We start from the raw sequence: 23,354 nt of genomic DNA, 5'->3' as shown, positions 1-23,354 counted from the left end.
GCCCGCTGGCAGGTTGCGATGCGACGTCCATGATATTGAATTGCGTCGTGGGGGGTCCGCGAGTACGAGCGCTAGCAGTCGGACGAGATACTATACGAAGAATGGGCAACAAGCGAGGTACGAGTAACAGTACTGTACGAAGAGCAGTGCCGGCCACCAGAAGCAACGCTCACGAGTCTTAACGCCGGTGGCAGGTTAAAATTGCCCATGAATCGGATCGACTGAAAGGGACGGTTGGCGAAGAGAGGTAGACGGCGTTTCCAAGAAAACAGCAGCGCCACTAACTCTACTCGAGGTAGGGCCCCGGAGCAAGAGGGGGGATTTGGCGTTAGGCCCGTATTAGTCGGCGACGGTGAGCCAAAAGTTGCTGGGAAAGGGGAGAAGCGAGGCTCGAAAAAGACATCCAAGGCTGTGGGGCAGGCGAGGGTGTGGAGGTTGCATTTCAATTGATTGCCTAGTGGCTGTTCAGGTACACAAGTACAGTACTGGACCCCCTGGTTCTGATGAAGATGGACGGACCGTTTTTTATTGACTTTACCTGTTACTGGATTCTGTCTGGTCTGGCCTTTTTTTTTGCATGGACTAATATGATATGGCCAATATGATAATGATCTGGGTGGATGAGCATTAGCGCCTCTTCATCATGCGTTGGCCTGCTACTATCTATCTCATCACTGCTCAGTCCTGATTGGCGAGCAACCAACGTGCCCGTCATTTCACGATGCCAGCTGATCAGATGGCGCATGCATGTATGCGCCAGCAATGGATCGCGCTGACCGGGCATTTCGGCTGCCAGAAGCGCGCAATCAATCAAGACGATTGCCAAAAATAAACGCCCAATTGGCCCAATCCACGGCCCAAGTGCACAGCCTGATGCCACTTGTCGCATGTCCAAGCAGAAGCAAATAAGGAGGTCGAATTGCGCACGTTCGTTGGCGAGCTCCTCTCCTTTAGCCAGGGCATGTTTTCGCCCCGGTACCTGCGCTAGCGCTCCTTGGCCCAGGGGAAACAGCGGCCGCTAGTTGGCTCTCCAGTGGCCCTGACTTGACGCGAAACATCGATTAAAGCCCATCCAATACTTTACTGTACCTCCATACAATTTGAAGCTTCACAGGTGCAGGTGCAGGTACAGGTACAGCACGGCGGGGCCAGGCGAGCCGGATCAATTTTTCAGCCGCCCCTTGCGCCGATTGCGCGTGCGAACAATCAAGGAGCGACATTGGACATGCAACTGATCCATCCCATCTCACCGAGTTTCCTTGCTAAACGCCCTGATGGTGCGAGTACTTGCTCGTCCAGGCAAAGTGGCAACACAGAGTTTTGCAGGTGTTTTAGCGCCCTGTCTTGCATGAGCCACTAGCTGCAATGCATTACTGTAGATGCAGGTACCGAGACAGCTCTAATGTTCTCTCCAGCCCGGAGAATGTGCTAAATACGGCACCGACTCTTGGGCCATCAGTTGGCATGTTCGACAGTAACAATCAAGGATACATCTGGTACATTAAACACCACGGACCAGAGCCTTATCTCGCCTGCGAACTTCCCCCCGGCGTTAATGCGGCCAGCCGTCAGCAACGGAATCCAACGGTCTCCCCCCAAGCTAATGCCAGTATTGAAAGTGCGAGTACCAGTACCTGGCCTGTTGGCGCGCGGAAAGCGATTCCATTGGCTGCCCCCGTGGTAGTGCTACCTTCGCTTCTCACCTCGGTGGCGGGCCAAATAATCGACTGGCTGGGACAAACTCCAGCTTTGCCGCCCATCCCATTTTCGAACTGGTTATACTATCTATTGGGTGTAATTTGATCATCTTGCACAACGCATCCACTACTACTGTAAAATACACCAGGGCACATCAAGCCATCTTCCCAAGTTGGAGGCGCCTCACTGCGCACCTGGTGGCCTCAGCGCGATCTCATCCCCCTAGCTCAGTCGATGGTGTTGGCATTAATTACATGTTCAAATGCTAAGATTAGCCTATACTCGTACACACGCAGCTTCACACAAGAGCTTGTACTGTAACTATTACTAAACTCTCTGCTTTGGAATATACATTGTCGTACAGGTCCCCCGACACACTCCCTCCCTAAACGAAAAGGGTCAATGCGTTAATCTACCTACCTATCTATCTTTTGACACAAGAGAAGGGCCGGATGCTTCCTCGTTCTCAGCTCTGTCTTCAGCATGCCAGGGCGTCCATCATTTGCCCAACTAGGACTCCGTCAAGTCAACCTGCAGCGGTGTTTTCCGTCCAATCCTGCCATGGCGCAAACTTCGGCTCCTGTTGGCCGTTGACAAGAGCTTAGGTGGGATTGTTTAGCCATGGTAGTATTTAGTTCAAGTTGGGCAAAATAACACCCCAAGTAAGATTACCTCTGGAGCCAACATGAACCATCCTCAACAAATCACAACAACAGCAGCATCTCCAGTGACGAGCAACAAGCCTATCGAACACCAAAAAAGGCCCCAGTGAGATTAAATGAGAGTTTAAGGCCCCCCCCAGATTCCATCCATCCCCAGGCATCCATTAATTAATCCCATCACTCCAAAAGGGGCATCTAGCCCGTCACATCACCAACTCAAAACGGGCACACTGATGGCGCGCCCGCTGCTCCTTTCCTCTTCTAGCTGGCCTTTTCATCTTATCTGTCCTGATGATCATGTCTAGCTTGCATCTAGCTCTGTAAATCAGCCATGGGCTAGTCCAAGAGGGCTGTAGAGAGGTGACACCAGGCATGTGGTGCTAGGCCTGTTCTTGTCCAGCCTTTATGCGCAGTAGATTACACAGATCGCCGTTGGGAAATCGACCTTCGTGAAATGACCTCTTGCGCCTCTCGGCAGTTGCGGGACATTTTTCCTGTGCGCGAGTCGTACAGAGGCATTTCTTGTGTGCATGTTGGTTTAGCCCGGAAGCCGTAGTAGCCGATGATTAGAGGAAGAATAGCAGTCCCCTACTAGGGATACTACCTACTTGTATGTAGTAGGTGTGTATATCGAGTAGAGATTGTATTTACAATGGGGCCGTGTAGAATCTCTACTCATTCACAAGGGATATACTATCAAGTCAAGGTAATACACTATCAAGTCAAGGTAATACTCGTACACCAATATTGGCCAGGTGCCAGCTAGTAAAGCATTCCGGGTACATCATATGGACATTCCCGAAAGCCAAGTATTATTATATACATATGTATCCATTCTATCGCGAACAATCTCCCTTTCGGCCCAAACCCCATGTAGACGTAGAGACAAAACTCCATCTGTAAACTCCAAGTCCCAATGCTCAAGACTCCGCTCGCCCATTAAGCGGAATTACTCCCCATGGCCGGCTGTAAACAAAACCCCATCAAAGATACCGATGCCCTGGTTGCCTTATATGGTCATAGCATGCCTTACAAGATCAGTTTTCCCTTTGGTAATAATGCCCATAGACCGCCGCAGGCACATCTTCGTTGTTGCCCCAAGACAAAGATGAATCCAGGACGAGTCCCAAACACGTCTTCCATCACCGAGGTACAGCGGGTACATCTCCTCCACTGTTGAGCTCCGAGCTTCATCTCCACCCGTTTGAACAGATCGACATAGGTAAACCTTGAACCGTTACGCCCCAAGCTAGAATCGTCTTCCTGAACACCGAGAAGATCGTAGTTCGCGAAGAAGAGCTTTGAAGGATCGCAAATGCTCCTGAATGCAGGGAGGTCTTTGTTGAAGAACTTCTTGATAACGGGTAAGAAAGGTCCCGGTGGCCCTGCGGCCAGAAGCATACTCAACTCGACCTGGACTTGCGCTGCTTTGACAGCCATGTCGATTTGCTTCCCCTGCGGAGCCATGTTCTGGCTTTGGTTCTTAATCATGTTTGGGAGAAACGCCTGGTATGCTTGTCGAACGTCTGCGCCGAGGACGTTGAGCAGTTTCTCAAAATCGGCGACTTTAACGAGGCTAGACGTTGTAATGTGCTGCATTTTTTGGTATGCCTGCTGGAGCTTAGGGTTTGACGCCTTGGGAACACCCGTTTGCTCCGTATTTGCCGACTGCCCTCGGTAAAATTCAATGGCCCTTTCACTCAGCGACTCTAAATGAGCAATCCTACGGCAAACACATATAAGAAAGCTCCTGCTAGATGATGAGAGTAAGAGGTGCAGCGATACGTCGTTTCGTTTTTGAAGAAATGGCGTCAACTCCCCAAAGCGCTTGGGCTCTAGCCTCGCGATAAACTCACTGTCATTCATGAGTGAAAATAGGCTGTCGGTGAGCCACGACAGCAGATCCAGAGACCACTTGGCGCAACCAACTAATGCTTCTACGACCTCTGTTGCGGCGCGTCAGTATAACAGCAATCATCATTTGATCAAGGTACGAAGAGATGAGAACTTACCGTGTTCATCCATAGGACTCATCTTCTCTCTCACTGTTACTGGCGTGTTGAGTGCGAGAGTGGTGAGAACGACAACGTTGCGCACATTAAGGTCAATCATGGCGAACTTGCCCTGAAATGTCCTTGGATGATTCTCCCCCTTGAATCCCAGGCTATTCATGAAACTCAGGCAACTTTGAAGCGGCGTATTCCTCATGAGCAAATCATGGTGCAACTCTTCAGAATAATCGACTTGAATCTTGAGGACCTTGATAATTTCACTGACCCAATCGTGAATAAACCGTCTCTTGGATGTATACGGCGCAACAATGGCTAGTAAGTCGTCATAATTGGACTGGTGCCACAAGGCGGATGCCGCCGCCACCGTCAGGCCCGCTACTGTGGCCCCGTAACGGACCTCTTGGAGGGAATTTCCAATGTCTCCAAGCGGGTATTGCAGCTTACACCATTGGATTTTCCCTTCGTCTGACATCTGGACCATGGAGCAGTGAGTTGGGGAAAAAGCAACCTGTTGGCATGGGCCATCGTCGCTAAAAGTCCAGCCAACTTGACGTAAATTCATAACCTTGTTAGTATCCTCTGCCGTATAGATTTCCTCAAAGGTGAATCGATCTCGGTATTCAACGCTGCCGTCAGACATGGTCAAAACCAAGACCTTTCCGAATTGGGTGGGCTGAAAGTTGATCAACACCTTGTTAATCGTAATTGGCTCCAGTTTACGCAGCCGCGTATGGGCCGTCTGCTCGGGGACTTCACTATTCCTTCGATTTCCCAGCTGCTCAAAAGCCGGGTGAAGATTATGTCGCTGCTCAGATATCGCCTCCCAACGATCAATAATGGTCTGAGCTGTCTGATAGGATCCAGCGGTGGGCGTGCGCGTCCTGATGGCGACAATCATGGGTGAGACGGTGCTCTTGCCTGTGTTGTCAATGATGGAAGGAAGAACGTGCAAGTGAGATAGCTCTGCCATGGAAGCGTCATTGTTGGCATCTCCAGAGCCCGTCTGCAGCCACGTTGTGGCAGCGAGGTGCTTTTCGACCAGAGAAGGACTCAATCGAGCGTTCTGTGGTAGAGGGTTTTTGTCAGGCTGCGAACCTGGACCGCCCCATTGAATCTCTATTTTCAGCAGCCTCAGCTGCTTTGATGAGGTCGCAACAGCAACAAGCAGATATCCTATCATGCTGTTAGCACCAGGCGTCAATCAGTGTAGAGAAAATTAGTCTTGAGTCTTACTCTTGTCAGAAGCAAGGGCCGCATGCGTGACCAGCTCGTCCAGCGAGTTTACACTCTCAAGCTCCATCGTCGTCTCCTCCATTCGATTGTTGTTTTGGGACCAAAACATTTTCAACATGCCGCTGATTGTGACACAGAACAAAGCGCTCTTGGATGAATGAGGGTGACTTGGCCCGCCAGCGTGGACAAACGAGCTCTCATACTGGTAAGAATTGCCATTTCGAGTTGCTGGCCCATACATGACGTTGTAGGATTTCTTTCACCAGAGTCAGTGCCTTGGGTGTATTGATACCGAGATCCGACTTGCTCACCTGCTGGCTCTGCGGTGCAACTGCTAGCCAATGTGCCCCCACCACAGCGTTTGCATCATCGATGGAGTCGGTGTCGTACTTCCTCGTGACGAAAGGGTGATTAAGAGATATAGAGAAGCTAACAATAACAACTCTTCCCACCGCATCAATGACGGCGAGCTCCGGGACATTTGCTGAACCCCACTCCAGGTGAACCAGAGGGATGCCGGGAGAGCCTTTGATAATCTCACATGTCGTCGGCTTGCTGAGGTCCCAACTGCCGTCGACTGGGTTGCATCGCAAGAAGCGGTGCTGCAAGAACTGGCCGTCCGGCGTGATAGCTGAAACTGTTCCGTTTTTCGACCAGGCGATAGTCCTGAAACTCTCTGTCAGCCATAAACGTAGCAATAGGAGAGGGGATATACAGATACGCACTGGCAGCAGCCACGGCTTCTCACGTCATCAACCTTGAGTGACAGCGGCCGGTCGTGGGATCTATCGGGAAGCGACAGGCCGACGCCATCACCAAACAGATCGTCCACATCGTTTAGATCCACTGGCACGGTGTTATCCAGCATGAGAGGCATTTTTTCCTCCGTCATTGGGACGATGCGTGTATGCGCAGGCCAAGGCAAGTGAAGAGCCTACGACTCAGGGCGGTCAAAATGCCTACAGTTGGCGGGAGACGCGTTGAGAGGGCGTAACAATGATTCACGGACACCGGACGGTCTATTATACGTGCGTGGCATGGAAAGGTGTTCTAACAGGCAGAAGCCCGGATGTGGAATAAACCGGTCAACATGTAGATGCATATAAGCAGCGCTGACGCTCACATGAAGGTTGAAGTTTAATGATGAAGGCGATGCTGGCGCTGCGTCGGATGAATATCGGCATAATTGAGATTGAAACTTTGTACACCCACAAGGAGGTACCGACCTACCCTAGAGCAAGCTGGTTGAAACTCACACCCAACAGTCGGTTTGTATTGATATAAGCTTCAATTAGGAATTAAATCGTAATATGTTGTAATACCATTATTTCTGGAGTTAAGATAGCTTTTCTCCGAGCCTTGATACCAACATCTTATCTAGAAATCCCCTTTGGAGATGTTGACGTAATGTGTAAGCTTGCGCATGGTTGTACCGCATCAACTATTGAGGAGTTGGTACCCAATATTAAGCCTTAAATCGCTGCCGCTTTCTATTCAAAAGATTTTACCACCCGAACCACAATTTTTTGCTTCGTTCATTCTCAGTCTCGATTTCCTTCAATGTGAAAAGTGGCAGTTTTGTATGAATCGTAGTGATCTTCCTTTGTAGGCATCCCACTTGGAAACACTTACCTCATCATGAGGCCCATCCCCTCAAGTGCATTGCTTCTGCGCCGATTGCGGCCTCTACTTCAAGGTGTTCGGGCTACATCATCTTTTACACAATCGCAAGGATACCAGAAAAGACCATTAACCTATTTGCTGGTTGGGCTATTGCTTGGAGGCGCCTCAGCGTCTACACTGAGGCTCTCGTCGGCATCTGGTCCAAACGGGAATACGGCACCGAGATGGAGTGAAACAAGCAAGCAGTCTCACCTACGATCCAAGTATGCTGATAAGAAGACAATGCTAAAAGTAAGTTGAGTTGGTTGGGTATATCATTTAGATGCATGTCTCAAGATAGCTAATGAAATATCGACAGGCCGTTGATGAAATTCGTCGTGAGCTTGGAGACGAAGCAGTGAGCACCGATCCAGATGACTTGGAATACCACGGCTATTCTGAATTCTCAACATCAAATACGGATGAGAGGCCAATTGCCATTGTGCGACCAGAGTCGACAGAGCAAGTGTCAGCAATCGCAAAGATATGCACCAAATACAGAGTCCCAATGACACCCTTCGGATCCAAATCCAGCGTTGAGGGCAGCTTTAGCTCTCCTTTCTCTGGAATATGCATTGATATGTGTGAGATGAATAAGATTGTCGAATTCCACCCACAGGATATGGACATTGTCGTGCAGGCCGGGGTCAACTGGATGGTATTGAATGAAGAGATTAAAGACAGTGGCCTCTTCTTACCGCCTGACCCAGGTCCAACCGCCTTCATAGGGGGAATGGTGGCCACCAACTGCAGCGGAACCAATGCTATGGGGTACGGCACGATGAAGGACTATGTCGTTAACTTGACGGTAGTCTTGGCCGATGGCACCATCATCAAAACACGGCAACGACCAAGGAAGACGTCGGCGGGATACAACCTCAACTCCTTATTCACCGGATCAGAAGGCACTCTTGGCATCATCACTCAAGCCACGCTCAAGCTAGCCGTACTGCCGACTAATCTCAGTGTCGCTACAGCAGCATTCGGCTCGATCCATGCTGCGGCCGCCGCTGCGTCCACGATGGTCCGCTCAGGCCTCCCCTTGATCGCCTTGGAGCTGATGGACGAAGAGCAAATGCGGAGCATAAACAAAAATGGAGGAACCGAAGGTAGGATGTGGGACGAAAACCCAACTCTGTTTCTAAAGTACGTGAAAAACCTCCTCTGCTTTGTGTGAAGTTGGCAAAGTGTCTAACATGTGGGATTAGGTTCTCAGGTACCGTGAACTCCGTCAAGGACAGCGCCAAAGAGGCACAAGCTATATGTCGAAAACATGGTTCTAGAACTTTTGAGAGTGTGAGTGGGCAAAAAGAAATAGATTCCCTTTGGTCAGCCAGAAAACGCGCCCTTTTCGCGGTTTTTGCAGCGAAGCCAAAGGACTCCGTTTTTTGGGCAACAGACGTTGCGGTGCCTATATCCCGTATGGCTGATCTAATCGGTAAGTCCAATATCGCACCTCGTATCTAATTTCACTTATAATCTCTCTAAATAATGAACAGAAGAGTCCAGGGCTAGGGCAGCTGGTTACGGTATCTGGAATGGGGTGATAGGACACGCGGGAGATGGAAACTTTCACCAAGCATTATTCTACCACCCTGACAAGGCCGGTGACAAGGAAAAGGTGAAAGACTGCGTTGATACTATGATAGAGAGGGCAGTTGAGATGGAAGGAACCGTAACAGTATGTCAACTGCATCGTCTCTTTCATTCTTCTGTAGCACTACTAACAATTCCTTGCAGGGCGAGCATGGCATTGGTATTGGGAAAAAGGTAATGTAACATCTTGATCCAGCTTCTCTCTGCAGCAAACTAAGAGGCAATTAGGAATGTCTTGTCAAGGAGTTAGGTCTGCCAACAGTTGGGGTCATGAAGGCTTTGAAGGATACACTTGATCCGCAGTACGTTTCCTTCTGTGCTCTAACATTGGTTTCAATTCACTGACATGGCGTTATGTAGTTGGTTATTAAATCCGGGAAAAGTGTTTGATGAATGATAAGGACGCTTAGTATGGGAAATATCTTGGCTTCTGCAATTTTGAAAGACTTTACAACGGTAGGAAAAATTTCGTTCATGTTTATTTCATTTATGTAGGAGCTATCTATAATTCTCACTGGTTTCCCATCGTATTTTAGTTGCATATTTTAAATTCTCTCACGTTATTCGAATTGTGACGCATCTATCGTGTTTTAGACGATTACTGCAATTCCTCAGCTTAGGTCTTCGAGAACCACACCCCTTTTCTTATCAGCTTCTCATAAATATTACCTAGGTTATATACGATACATAAACGCGAAATTTACTGTTAGTACCGAAAGACGCGAAGGCTAGCCTCGCGAGAGCCCCGAAGCTAGATGTAGTCTTGTCTATAGATAGACAGTTCTGCTCCGTATGGGTCGTCTTAATGAGAGACTTTCTATTTGAGGGGTGTCGCGGGAAATGAATATACGCAACACTCCCCGAAGCACGTGTTCATGATGCAGAGACAAATCGTTCCGAATGCCCTGTTAGTCGATCCATACATGCACGTATCCCACCAAGTGGACCGCAGACGCTAAATAGACGATGAATGCCGCCGACTTGGAGTTCGTAACCGGCGTCGAGTCGAGTTGCGGCACCTCATTAGACTCCCTGGGCGGGGTCTCCATAGACGTGCCGAGAAGCCATTATAACCGAGTATAATATCGCCCTAGTATACGGAGTACCGGAGCGATAAAGGGAAAGGAAACGGGAGAGAAGGGTCTAATGCACATGTCAAGAGGATAATATGGGCAATAGTAGTGTCTCACACGTATGAGATGTCGTCAGTGCGGTACTATAGAGGACAAGAGTTGCCGTTGATCGACTGCTGATCTGACAATCAGGGACCTTGGGATAAACTTCTGGAAGGCCTAAGGAGTGTTCCATGCTCCCAATCCCCGATAGATCGACGAGTCTGGATTGACGTGCTACCGATGTCTTCCGTAGTCCGTACTCTGTAATTGTGATCGTCTTTTTAACGCGGTTGCTTCGTCATGGCACGAATTTGGCGCAACCGATGGTGGTGTGTGCTAGTGCTCGTAGCACAAATATAGCAAATGAGACGACCCCGGCACTCAACCCACTGCACCTTTTTAGTGCTGTCCCTTGTTCTTCTTCTCCTTCTCCTCCTCCTTCTTCTTCTTTTAAGAGCAAAGGAGAAACTGCATTGCGAATATGGCTGTCAGTGTAGCAAAGAGGACGGGGGTTGAATAGACGCTATGATGGTGAATATTCACGTAGACCGCCCAGAGCTAGGCAAGTAAATGAAAGAGGACGACGATGGGCCAGTTCAAATCCAGCGCGTCTTAAGCATTGCCATGCAGGTACGAAATGCTTGCCCATGTTCTACAATGCTCGAACTGTACACTGCTTAATCCCCCACATCAATGCCGAACCAGGGCCTTCTGATGGGCTGAGCTTTCAGGTAAGAGAAGCAACTGGTGTGTGCGGTGCACCGTGCATGGCGATGATGAGAGAGGCACTGATCGGCAGCATCTGGACGAGGAGGGAAAGGCAAGGTATAATGGTGAAGCGTAGTTGGATTGGAGGAGCCGTTGCAAACCATATCGCACGTCAATTCATACTTGTTGGTATGTTGCGCGCGAGCACGTAATAACAATGGCACTCCATCATCCATGAGGCGAAATATCCGCAATTTTGCAATGTACAATCTGCAGTGATAGGGATCAGTAGCAAACGCATAATTTCACCATATCCAATTCCATGATGCGCAAGGGATGCATATCATATCATGCCATATCAAGGTGTCGTCGCACAGCATTCCCTCTCGTAGTTGTGACCATTTTGACAGCAACTTCCCGCTCATTGCCAGGGGCAAGGGGGCCCATCTCAGCCACTGGCTAAATCTCTAGTCAATTTCCGTCCTGATATCGTGTGTGCACCAAGGATTGCTGGGCTGCGTGCTAGCGGCGGTTGTAGCCTCGTCTAGGCCGAGCGGGTTTCGTCGATAGAACGGCGGTTCCTGGAGACTGACGAAAAGAGAGAAAGAAGTTGCAGGGGCTGGCGACAAACGACTTTCGCTTGCTCGTACGTTCCCATGCTGCCCCCGCCAGGTCCCTGAGCTCCCAAAATAAGCACGCTTCTGGCTTGCGGTAGCCTCGCGATACCATGGATGGTGCGGAGGACTAGGTCTGAAGCGGACACGGCGCCGCCCACGAGCCCTGGCGCTTGCCAGCATTCTGATTACCCGATTTGTCGTCCTATGGCGCCTCCCTCCTGCAAGTCAGTGCTTGTGTGGTGATTAGAGATTAGAGTAATACTCGCATGGCGACACTGGTGGTGAGTGTGGTTGTGATGCTGTTCCTTTCCTGTCAATCCCTTCTCCGGGGTCTGGAGCTTCAAACTGCGTCGACACTCGGCTGCATGAAACAGCACCTCAGCATCCTCCTCCAAGTCAGGTGAAAGAATGTGACAAGTGACTCCCCCATTACTTCCGCGGGCGCATGATAATGGGCGCCATCACACTGCCAGCCAGAGCGTGTATCCAGACGGCGAGTCCATCATTGGTGCGTGATACAGAGGGCACTCTACATAGGCGCTGCTGCTAGCACTGACCGCCCCCGCCATCTGCCACCAATCCCATCCTCCCATCCGCACTTCACTCACACAATTGCGCAACCCCAGCCTGCACAATCTCGCGGCCTCTCCACTGCAAATCACTGGCCCCTGTCGCCCAGCCGTTTCTGGCTCTGGCAGTTCCTGCCCCAGATGTGACGGCTGCTCGTACCCTCTGGAGCCAGCGGCTTTTCCAACGAGGAACCCTGGTGCTGGTTATGGCTCGAGCTGCCAGCTGGCCAAAGCTCTCTATCTTGGCCGGCAGGGATGTTGCAGCCGACGCCAGGAACACAACGTGGGCCGCGGAGGCGCTCATGGATATGGCTAGACGGTCGATACTTGCGCTCTGTGCGGTGATGCTAATACGAGTACTTGCGATGCCACTCTAACCAGCGAGGAAACCGACTATCTTTCTTTCCTCCTCCTTCACGCAGCTTCCGACAATTCTCATTTTCCATCTCCAATCTCAAAAGCTTACAGTAAAGGCATACGTGCACTGACTCAATTCTTGTGTCTTCATTACTTAGCACGGAAGCTCTTCTCTCTCGTCTTGCCCTCTCTCGCCGGAACTTGGTTAAGCTCCTGGCTCCCAAAAGCTCGCAGTCATGGCTCCCATATCAGCAATGGCGCCTGCTGGCACTCAATCTATAACCTTTCCAGACACTGCCAAATCTTTGAAACGTGGCATGAGTCTAAGGAGAGCTTCTACCCAGCGTCGGTCACGGCAGGAGCAGCTTCCCCCTCAGTTCTTGCAGCCTATGCAGGGGCAGCGGGACGAAGATGAAGATGAGGATACGATAACCTCTTGCCACCCAAGTTTTCAGACATATCGACATCGAGGCCGCCAGAGCCACTATATTGATCCGCGACAGCAGATGCTGCACCTACCAGACTCGCAACGACCCGTGTCTTCCCGTAGCCATATGCGAGACTGGAGTCACCAGAGGGACCGCAGCCGAAGCCCTTCGTCTTCCAAAAAGCTGCCACGACCTGACAGTTCGTCGCAGCAGCCTCAGTCCGAAAGCCACAGCAGTTTACCGTCGTCCACGAGCTTGACGAGCGAGGAATTCGAAGCACTACCGCCCACAGTTCGAAGAAAAGTAAGTGGCTGTTCTCTCTTGCATTCGTGCTGTTGTTGTCGCTTTTGATTCACCCATCGGGCGGTGGAAAATAGCCCTGGAGCTGTTCTCGTACACCGATTTTCTTTTTTTCGACGTTGGCTTTGCCCTGCATTCAACACAGGCATGTGTTTGCACATGTGGTTTCAAGAGGCTCTTGTGCTCGCTAGTTTGTGTCGCAGATGAATGCACAAAAAAAGCTAGTGCAAGGCAAAATGAGAGGGAGAGACAGGGCCAACGGCACAAGGTGTTGATTGGATCTGGCCTTCAGAGTACAGTACCTAACAATAGTGGCTGGTTTCATGCTTTGTCTGACTTGGATGATGGACCTGGCAATTGCAATCTAGTCGACTGGCTGTATCACACATACGGTTTCCTGGTCGACGGAAAGCTCGACGAGTGTCGGAATAGCTCTGTCTTGCGTCTCAAGGGATTCACCAAGCGAAAAAGAGCATGGATTGGCAGAAAGGATGCTGGCTGGGACCAAGCAGCAGTCTTCTCGTCCTCCTTCCCGATACCTCGCTCTCCGTCACCTTCTTGTTCCCTTCACTGTCGTGTGCTTTAGCCTAGACGACGCGATGCAATGCATATGCAATGCAATGCAATGCGGATTCGTCTTGCACTCACTAATTCCGGTGACAAGCCATTGGCGCCGGAACGGCTGAATCCGTCCCTGGCATCCCAGCACAGCTAGTGTCGTGTCGCCCCGCGCGAGCAACAAATTGGGTTCCATGGCGCCTGTTAGCCGTCTCCGGTGCGCTCAATTATGCTTTCAGCCATGTCTAGCAGCTGGCTTGATCAGTCGTCGTTTGCCAGTTTAGCTCAGGTGAGCTCCTCTCAAAACCGTCACGCTTGGCTCCATTGTGATATTGGCATCATCACCTGCACACCAATGCCAGTTCACGATGAAACCAGCGTGTACTGGGCCGGAAGAGGGAGTCTTGGGCTGTTAGAACCTGGCGAGAGCAAAGATACCGCAGTGTGTTTTGATCCAACGCCGTGTGTGTGCTCCGTACCTGGCATGGAGTCTGTCTGCAGGGCGAAAGCAGATTTACCCATACGAGTACAGCACCCCCTTTCCTCCCCAACACCTGATCAAGGTGCGAGTGCACCCAAGCCAACTAGTATTGCTACTTGTACTAGCATCACTACTTTGGCCGTATTGGATTTCAAGCTTCCCCACCACCATGGTTCTTCGTTCCCAAGTTGAGACATGCCATCCTCATTCGAGCTAGGACAGCTCTGATTTCACCCGACTACGGATACGCCTTTTAGGTAGTCGCCTCACTAGCTTCTCAATAACACCCATAGCATTTCTGTTATATACATACTTGCTTGGGCCGCCCCTTTTGTCGTTGCCTTTGGTTTTATTTTATCTTGGTTTATTCTTGGGCGATAGCATTCTGACGTCTATCTTTTTTGCTCCAGTATTTTTCGACCCTAGAGCGGCTACGCTTTGCCCAGACCTGTTGTGCTGGACATTCCGATCACTCCTGCGGCCATTCCATATCGACTTTTGCAAGCGAGGAAGATATCTGCGAGCCGGGATCCAAGTCTGAACTTGCTTCCGACCCCTTCATCTCTGGATCCCATCAGCAATCGCGCGTTCGATCGAGTTCCGTTCGACTATACCCGAATCAGGCAGATACGCTTCACGGACGACCTACAGACAACGGAGAGAGACGATCGAATACATCCAATTCACACCATAAGAGCATCATACTGGATGCTACCGACGAGGCCTTTGTCAAGATAAATAAACGACAATCACAATTTCCCAGAGTTAGCAGCCATCTGGACGAACCCTTCTATCACGAGTTCCATCCCGCCATGAGTAGCTCACCCAACAACGAATTCACAAGGGCTCTTGCCGTCGAGTCTACACCAGATTCAATCATGGAGAGCTTTCGATGGCTTGATGAGAGTGATGAGTTGGATCTTCGTTTGGATGACTACCAGTCGAGCCCCAAACAAGGGAAGAAGAAGCGAATGGCTTTTCCTCGCCACCTTTCTATCTCAAAACTTTCTTTTGGCCGGCCGTCTTCCCAATTAAGCCGTCCAGCAACCAAGGGAACCATGGCCTCTCCCGCATTGAGCGAGCAATTTGTAGTACCTTCTCTACCAAGCCCCTCTGGCCACTTCCGTCGGAGATCTAGAGCTCTGTCTCTAATGTCACCAAATAAGGCCCAAATGCCTGATGACTCGAGCATGATTGATTCAGCTCCATCTCACTATCAGGATCCCGAAGCTCGCATGAAGCTCCGTGTGTACCTTGCTTCCCCGCACAAGTTTGATGAGGCTGTTGAATTTGGGTTTCCATCTCTCAACGACATGCAGGGGAAGGATACCCCTCACGGTCGTTCGTGGTCACGCCAAGAGTTTTATGACAAGATGCATAACTCAGCTGGTGATGATGCAGAGTCTCTCATCAGTGATCCCACATCACCCGTCGAAACAGTCTCTCCGAGAACACCGGAGAGCTTGGATCAGCCACCTGTTGAGCTTTCTCCACGACTACCTCATGAGGGAGTCTGGCCTTCCAAGGTGGACTACGCCCAGGCGCCTGCGTCGTCCCGCGAGATGACATTACGGATGACACTGACCCGACCTGATCTTCGAGCCGACGAAGAGCAGATGTATGGCTGGCAAAAACCACCATCATCTAAGGGGCACGCGCATGACGGATCTGCTCAGCCAAGATCATATTCTCGAGCTGCCAACCCCAAAGACGATATCGAGAAGCAATTCGCCATTATGGACCAAGAAGCTGCTAATAATGATGGCAATGTGGTAAAACGCTTCTGGAATAGAGTCCGCCGGTCATGAGGGGGGTTTACCACCGATTCGTTGGCTGCGTTGGATTTGCTACGCTAACTCAGCTATTCAATTACGGGCGAAGAAAGTATTCGACAAGCAAGGATATCTTGATTCGCCCATTCCCTCATTACAACTTGCATTTCCTCCAAAGCCATATCTCTCATTATAGCATACAGCATGCATCACATATACCCCTGACTTTTTTGTTTGTCTTTCATTTACAATATGTTCTCTTACAAGTTTTGTCAGTCTCTTTGTCGTTTAGTATGAGAACATATAACGGGGGTGAGCCAAATGTTGGTTGGCTGTAATCTGCAAAAAAGTCACGAACACACTCATTTTATTTTATCTAGCATAACAAGAAGCGTTCTATTTCTGGCTGGCGTTTTAGGATTAAGAATATTGGATTGGTTGAATTACTTGGACGGAAAGCAATTTGTCGAGAGCCAAGATCTTGTTATTGACGAGCGATGGGATGGAATTGAAAAGTTATGAGAAGCCCTTGGTGAGGGCCGATATAATATAGTGTCCTTATTATTGATGCTGTTGTCGAACATTGATTGTCTTCTCTCTCTCTCTCTCTCTCTCACACACACACACACACACACTCTCTCTCTCTCTCTCTCTCTCTCTCTCTCTCCTTGCAGTAGAAGTGACTTTTGCTCCCTCATACATGGCTCCCCCCCATGCTCTTTTTTAGTCCAGAGTTTAGTTCACTTACTACTGTCTGTCTTGTTTCGTTTCTGAGATTTACATGAACTAGAACTAGCTCAATGCAAGGGAGACGGCGACACGAGCAACACACGCGTGAAGCCCATATGCACTTTGGCGCTCTCTTATCTATCACATACGAGTACATGTTGCGCCCTACGCTAATGCCCATGCTCTCCCTTTTTTTTTCTAGGTCGATCGCGATTTACATCTCTGAGCCGGATGGATGTAAGAAGATGGGCGTCGTGATGCAAGTTGTTTAGGGGGGGAGGGGATGCAAGGGAGGTTTTTTTTCTTCAGTTGAAGGGATGAGAGAAGGGGGGCATTTGGAATATCGGGATTGTGTATATGCGGGATTTCTTTTCTTTTCTTTTCTTTTTATCGTATTGTGAGACTGGGCTTTTATGGATGTATGTTATAAATGTATATATGTATGTATGTATGTCTTGGATAAAGAGGGAATTGTATTTGGGCCGCTTGGGATGCACTTGATTTAGAATCAGGGAGGCCTCTTCGATGTGATTTGGCGGTGGATGGATAGACGGGATAAAATCCAGGCTTCTGTCTCTCTGTTGGGTAGCTAGGCATTACTTTTGTGTAGATATTATGCATACGGCATACATCAGGATACATGGGCTTCATACGCCACTCATTTTTACATAGAATTCGTAGGAAGCATTGAAGCAAACTCCCCCTTATATAGCATGTACAATATCCTAAAAATGGCAATGGAACCTCGCTAATTAAAAACAGAGATTGCAGCATGCAGCTATAATCCCAACACATTTCTCCTCCGCATAGGTTAAAATCCTTTTTGTAAAGTTCCCGCAACGGACGCCGCCCATTTCGTACACTTGTCGTATACCCCGTTACCCCTCGCGCTCTATCCCCTTTGCCTTCACACTTCCTCGTCGCTCTCCTCGCCAAGGAGCTCGCCTTCGTCATCCACAATCGAGTAGTCTCCCCGTCCACGCGCAAAGCTGTCGCGCGTCGTGAACCTCCTTGCGCCTCTTGAGAACCAGCTGCCATCGCTCCTCTGGCCGAACCGCCCAAGGGAGCTGCCTACCAAGCGGCCCAAGCTGGACACCATGACGGGCAAGGAGACCACCACTGCGGCGACGGCGGACACGGCGATGATGGGGTACTTGATCCAAGGCTGGTCGCTGTCGAAGGTCGATGTGTTCTCTCCAAGGCGGATCTGTCCAAACTTGCCGTTCCAGTTGCGGTAGACGTACCAGCCCATGATGCCGGCCAGAGCAAATGGGATGACAACGGCAAAGAAAATGACGATGCCGGATGTGCCGTGCTTCTTCTTGAATTCCTCTTCATGGCCCTTGCATGGATGCTCTGTTGACGTCTTGTCGAGCTCATTGCCGCCGCGACAAGTTGACAAGGGAACCCTTCGGTAGCCTGTCGGTTCATAGTACGACGTCGCGTTGGGGTTCTTTTCACACCATTCGTTTCCAGTGACGGGGGTGAAGCCATTGACCAGCTGGCACTGTCCATGGTTATCTAGTTCAAAGTTGAAATCACTAATACAGACATGTTAGCTATGTGATGACTTTCGTATGAAACATGAACAAATCATGTGTTTTCCTTACCATTCATAGTCTCGTCGGCTACAAGCGCAATCTTCGTACTCGTAATTTCGCTGGAGATTCTGCTTATTGTAGCACTTCCGATCTGTCTTCTTTCGTAGGTACTTGGAGACGTGTCCAAAGAGACAATCGTCATCCTGCAGGGGGTGCTTGGGAGACCACAGGTAATAATCAGAGTCGCTGTTTTTGGTGTGCTCACAAGGCTTGTCGGCCAAACCGGAGAAGTCTAGGTTAACGGAGAAGAGCTTGCCTCGGCCGGATCTGCACCAAAGCAAAAAGTTGCGAGATGTGCCAGATCGCAGGGTAGTAATGTCGAGGAGTGACACGTCGGAGTCGGCAAACTCCAAGTTCTTCCATGTGTTGCCTTCGTCTGTAGAATACGAGACGTAGCGGGTCTTGACTGGGTTGTTGCGCGTGTACCTTTGCGCCAGGACGATGATCGAGCCCTGGTCTCCATATTGCCATGACCAGCTGCCCTTCTTGACATTCTTCCAAGAGACACCACCGTCAGTTGACATGAAGGTATCCGCGTTCTTAATCTCGCCAAGCTTGGAGCCGACGTTGCCAATGCCAAATATGAGACCAACGGCAGTAGCCGCAGCAAAAGTCTTTCGCTTGTCATCTCTCTCGGTATAGTGATGGAGATGCAAGGCACACGACTCATCTCCCTTGGAGCTGCTGCAAGAATAGGCCTTTCCATCCACATCCTTGGCAGGTGGCGCCAAGAAACCCCATTCGGAGCCGTCGTTGTGAGAGATCTTGGTCTGGAGATCCTTTGTCTTCTGGCCCTTTTCGGTGTTTGTCACAACGTTGATCAGAGTAACACCTTCGAGGCCTGCGACCTTTTCAAAGTCGACGTACGTCTCCTCGTTACAGTTGACGTTGGACGCGCTGAGAACATATGATGTGCCGTTGGAATTGCTCTTGATGATTGAGCCATACTCTCGGTCGGCACCACTCTCGGTACGAACGAACAGGTTAATGGCATGGGTTGAGCTGTCAAGTAGCGTATACTCGTTCTCGTGACCTTCGTGGAAGTTGTATGGGAAGTGAGCTCTCTCAAAGTGCTTGCCGTCCAAACTGGCGAGAGCGTGCATATCCTCGGTTTCTGGGTCCCTGCCGGCAACGACAATGAATTCGTTCATGGTTGCGAAATTGGTAACTGAATCCTTGAAGATGGACTTGTCCTCCTGGAAGAAGTCGTCGCTGGTCATGATGGTCAACGGCGCATCATTGTTCTCTTCTTCCCTAGCAAGACAGACAACTTGCTTCTGCGACCGGAATTTGTATGCAGAGTGACCGGTGAACTCGCACCTCTCCGCAAAGCGGAGCATTGTCTTCCAGTTGTCGCCACGATCAATCGAGATGGATGCCTCGTTGAAACAACTCTCTTTACCTCCAACTTTATCGCAGGTCTGACCAACCCAGATGAGCCAGTCTCTCTTGTCCGGATGGAAGCTCAGCGGGAATCTATCACCAGGGTCTGTTGGTGCTTTGAAGCTGTGAAAGCTCTTGCCACGGTCAAGAGAATAAATGACCTTGTCGCTGCCGGTAGTGAAGTAAACCAGATCCTTGAGGTATAGGTGGGGATAGATGCCCTGGATTTTCTCGCCCTCCAAGATACGTTTGAAGCTCTTGCCGTGGTCGCTAGACAGCCAGAGCTTCTGCTCAATTTTCAATCGGCCGTTTCCTTCATCTTCAGCGGGTCTGACAATAACGGTTTCGTCGTCGGAAGAACTGGAATCACTCCTGTCAAGGTAAATCTTTTGGAAATCTTGAAGCTTGGTGTCAAAAATGAATTGCTTATGAGTCACATCTCCAGTTGCCGGAGGAAGTCCTGGAACGGCGGCATCCTCGCACTTGCGCTCGACCGGATCGTCTTTCTGTTCGCCCTTGGTCCGCTTGCAAGTGTTACCAGGGATGAGCCGCCAGCCAGAAGAGCCCTTGAAGCTACCGGACTTGTCTTTGCAGGCACCGTCTGGAGACGGCACTGGTCCGACTTGTTTGCATACTTTGTTATCATCCGGATCCCTCCTAAAGTTGTAATCACACTCAAAGTCAGCATCGGAGCATTCGCAGTCCTCAGTGGTGGCAACGGGATCCTTGAAGTTGCTCTTGATGAAGCAATCGGCCGACTTCTTTCTGCGGCGGTACGTCTGTTTGTGTCCCATGATACAAGTTGGCTTTCCATCATCATCCACGCGGGCATGCCAGTCCTCGAGATCTTTATCCTCGCAAGTCCGCTTGTTAAGAGCTTCAAAGTCAATGACGATCATATGGTAGGCCCTGTCCTTCTCGCCGATGAGGAGGAATTTGAGACTGGTCGAATCTTGCGTGGTTGTGAGGATAGCTGGTTTGACGGCGAGTTTGTTGGGCAAAGCGACCGACTCCCAGTGCTCACCATGGTCCAGAGAATACGAAAATTCAGAAACGTCATCCTCTTTGGAATCCTTGACGGCAACAAGAACCGATCCCTGGTCACCAAATTCGTACTTGTGAGGTCCTTTCAAAGCCTCCTTCCACGTCATGCCGGCATCATCTGAGACATACAGGTTGGCATCCGCAAACTTGCCCAGAGTCTTGCCCGTATTTCCGTTGCCCATGACAAGTCCAGGGGCTGGGCTTGTGAAGACCCTCCCGACGTTATCGAGTTCGGTAACTGAGTGGAGGTGGATCCTGTCGCCATCGGCCTTAATAGACTCAAAGGTTCTGCCATCATCAAAGGAAATCTGGGTAATAACGTGTTTTTCGGCGCCCTTCTTGTCGACATCGGCGCCATTCTCTACCACATTGACGATGAATATTCCCTGGATGCCATGGACTTTCTCGAAGTCAACATGTCCTTTGCCGTTGCGATTGGTGTAAGGAACATTCTCGGTGAAAAATGTGCCATTGGAGTTACTTGTGAAAAGAACGCCCATGGGATTTGAGGGTGAGGAAGTCAAGACGTCAATCTGGATACTGTAGTTTGTACTTTCTAGAACAGTATACGCCTCTTGGTTGATCTGGTGCGAATGGTCATGGTTGTCGCTGGTTGGGAACATGGCGCGGTGCCATTTGAGAGTGTCGTCAGAGACATACAATGCCATCTCGTCACTCTGGAAGGACGAGGTAGCAACAAGGAGATAGCTCTTGACGACAGCAACGTTCGCCACGCCGCCCACTCCCTTGTTGGTGTCCATGTTGGGCTCAAATTCTTGCACCTCCTTGTCAACAACGGCGAAGAAGTCGTCAGAGATGACCAGTCGCTGGTCTTCCACAAAGAGGGAAAAAGGATCCTTGATGATGCAGAGCACTCTCTTCTTATCTAGATCTTTATCGCCGGTGGTGAACTCCGGGGATAGTTTAGCCCACCAACAGCCGGCTGTGAAGGCACGGAGCAGCTCGACCGACTTGAAGTTGTCTATGGTATAAGAGGCTTGTTCGTCGCAAAAGATGCCGTCACACTCCATGCCGTTGAAGATGACTCGCTTCGGGTCTTCTGCGTGGAATACCAAGATCTCGCGCTGAAATCGACTGGGGACGGCCTTGGTCTCGAATTTGGACCAGGTCTTGCCTTGATCCTCTGTCTTATAATGCGTCTTGCCCAACGTCAGGGCATAGGCGACTTTGGAGTCGTACGGGTGCGTAGTGAGCAAAAAGGCATCGCCGTCGGGAATTGCTTTGACCTTGTCCCAATTGACACCGGCATCGCTGGATCGATATATGATGCCTGCAGCGACATCGTGGAAGACGATAATGTCGCTGTCTTCGAAGTAGGCAAGGCCCAAGGGCGGGTGGTCGAATTTTGTGACTGAGAGCTTCGGCCCGTCCTTTGCGAGCGCCAAAACCCATAGCAGGGACAGCAGCAGAAAGTGCCATGACGGCGCCGCGGCCCTGGCTGTGAGCCTCATCATATTGTCGGTGCGTTGCTTGGAGATGTCATGAAGCTAGACGTCTTTGTCGAGGTGGTTGTAGGAGGGGCCTTGTTAATCGTGGTGTAAACGGTTGGCCGAATGGCGCTGATTAGGCCCCAAAAGTGTGAGCCGGCGATGGAAATGGCCGAGGAAATGACGCGGCAATCGCTATGCAGCAGGCTCGCGCTCTCCTTGAAGCTCCTGGATCCAAGAGATGCGTGTTTTGGGCTGTTTGCGAAACGTCGTTTGGACCATTCGTCAGCTTGTGGATGAACGGTTACATGTAGGCTCCAGCTGTGGCGCTGCGCATTTTTGGCTGGGGCTGAGTCGCCACATCTGATGCCGAAGTGCCTCATCCGGCTGGCCACGTCAATCACTACAAGCTCGAGCTGTGGCTTGCTCGGAGCTTGTACAAGCTTCAGCCACACCTGCCGTGTTGAGAACAAATACCGCCAAGTGCATTGTACCTGTGTACGGGCGCTGAAAAGCATCCAATCTATCAATGACAAAAGGCTATTTTACTGGCCTAAATGTGTCATTTCACATGGCGATGCAAACGCAAAACAAGGACTCCATACACTCCAATGTACAGGTAATTTGGTCTCCATGGCGATTCAACCAGCCCGCGCTAAATCACAGAGATCTGTAGTACCCAACAGCTGCATCGGTGTCTCGGCGCCGCCCTATCGATATGGGGCATGTACTCCGTACTTGTTTGTACATGGATGGAAGAGAGATGCAAGCGCCGAGTGCCAAGTTGCAGGGACCCGTCTTGCGGATATGATGCAAACGCGTCTTGATTCTCGTAAGGCGCTCCGTACTCCGTACTGGTGCGAAATACGGTCTGCTGGGGGTTGATCCCCTTGTTCTCATGGCCGTTTGCGGCATGGGACAAGTTTTTGATTGCGTTGTGCTTGGTCTGTACACCAAAGACAGGGTGCGAAACTCCGAAGTGGTGAGAAAGGCAGTGGGAGTTCGGCACTCAAATTAACAGGCCGTATGTAGTAGGAGGTACCTACAGTACATGGAGTTTGCGTTGCAGCCACATCCACCACCACCACAACAACACCGGATTGTCGATGATACAGCCCATTGATGCAGCCTAAACTGCTTTCTGTTCCATCCATTCATGCGTCCTGACCTGTAGTGCTTAGAATGTGCCAGCCAGCAAGACGCGTTTCTTGGGCGCTGCAGATAAGGTGAAACACGGGTGGAGCGAAGATCCATCGCCAGGGGTCCGCATATTCCGTATTACTGGGCATGGGCATTTCGCACCTATCGTGAGCCGACCTTGACCGTGATTGTCGCGTTGATGTCCTCCGTCCGGTATAGTTGGGATTATGGAGTACAAAGG

At 50.4% G+C, this 23,354-nt stretch overlaps 4 protein-coding genes across 4 annotated transcripts; 2 read left to right on the top strand and 2 right to left on the bottom strand.

The window, feature by feature from the left end:
• Positions 1–3,389: 3,389 nt before the first annotated feature.
• On the bottom strand, positions 3,390–5,846 carry TRIVIDRAFT_42833 (uncharacterized protein; the record flags this gene model as incomplete). Its single annotated transcript, XM_014096192.1, has 3 exons — positions 3,390–4,306; positions 4,373–5,545; positions 5,606–5,846. 3 exons carry the CDS (start codon positions 5,844–5,846, stop codon positions 3,390–3,392), a joined length of 2,331 nt encoding a protein of 776 aa, XP_013951667.1.
• Positions 5,847–7,571: 1,725 nt separating this feature from the next.
• TRIVIDRAFT_43109 (uncharacterized protein) lies at positions 7,572–9,260 on the top strand (the record flags this gene model as incomplete). The annotated part of the gene is made up of 6 exons (XM_014096191.1): positions 7,572–8,413; positions 8,476–8,705; positions 8,767–8,948; positions 9,008–9,037; positions 9,092–9,165; positions 9,224–9,260. The coding sequence occupies 6 exons, from the start codon at positions 7,572–7,574 to the stop codon at positions 9,258–9,260; spliced, it is 1,395 nt and encodes a 464-aa protein (XP_013951666.1).
• A 3,205-nt stretch (positions 9,261–12,465) lies between these two features.
• Positions 12,466–15,804, top strand: TRIVIDRAFT_11872 (uncharacterized protein; the record flags this gene model as incomplete). The annotated part of the gene is made up of 2 exons (XM_014096124.2): positions 12,466–12,960; positions 14,407–15,804. 2 exons carry the CDS (start codon positions 12,466–12,468, stop codon positions 15,802–15,804), a joined length of 1,893 nt encoding a protein of 630 aa, XP_013951599.1.
• A 1,600-nt stretch (positions 15,805–17,404) lies between these two features.
• TRIVIDRAFT_42850 (uncharacterized protein) lies at positions 17,405–21,997 on the bottom strand (the record flags this gene model as incomplete). Its single annotated transcript, XM_014096190.1, has 2 exons — positions 17,405–18,038; positions 18,108–21,997. 2 exons carry the CDS (start codon positions 21,995–21,997, stop codon positions 17,405–17,407), a joined length of 4,524 nt encoding a protein of 1,507 aa, XP_013951665.1.
• Between the last annotated feature and the right edge of the window lie 1,357 nt (positions 21,998–23,354).

This window comes from Trichoderma virens, assembly GCF_000170995.1.
Source record: "Trichoderma virens Gv29-8 chromosome Unknown TRIVIscaffold_88, whole genome shotgun sequence".
Lineage (NCBI taxonomy): Eukaryota > Fungi > Ascomycota > Sordariomycetes > Hypocreales > Hypocreaceae > Trichoderma > Trichoderma virens.
Note: the sequence above shows the minus strand (reverse complement) of the source record. Positions and strands in the feature narration are given on the sequence as shown.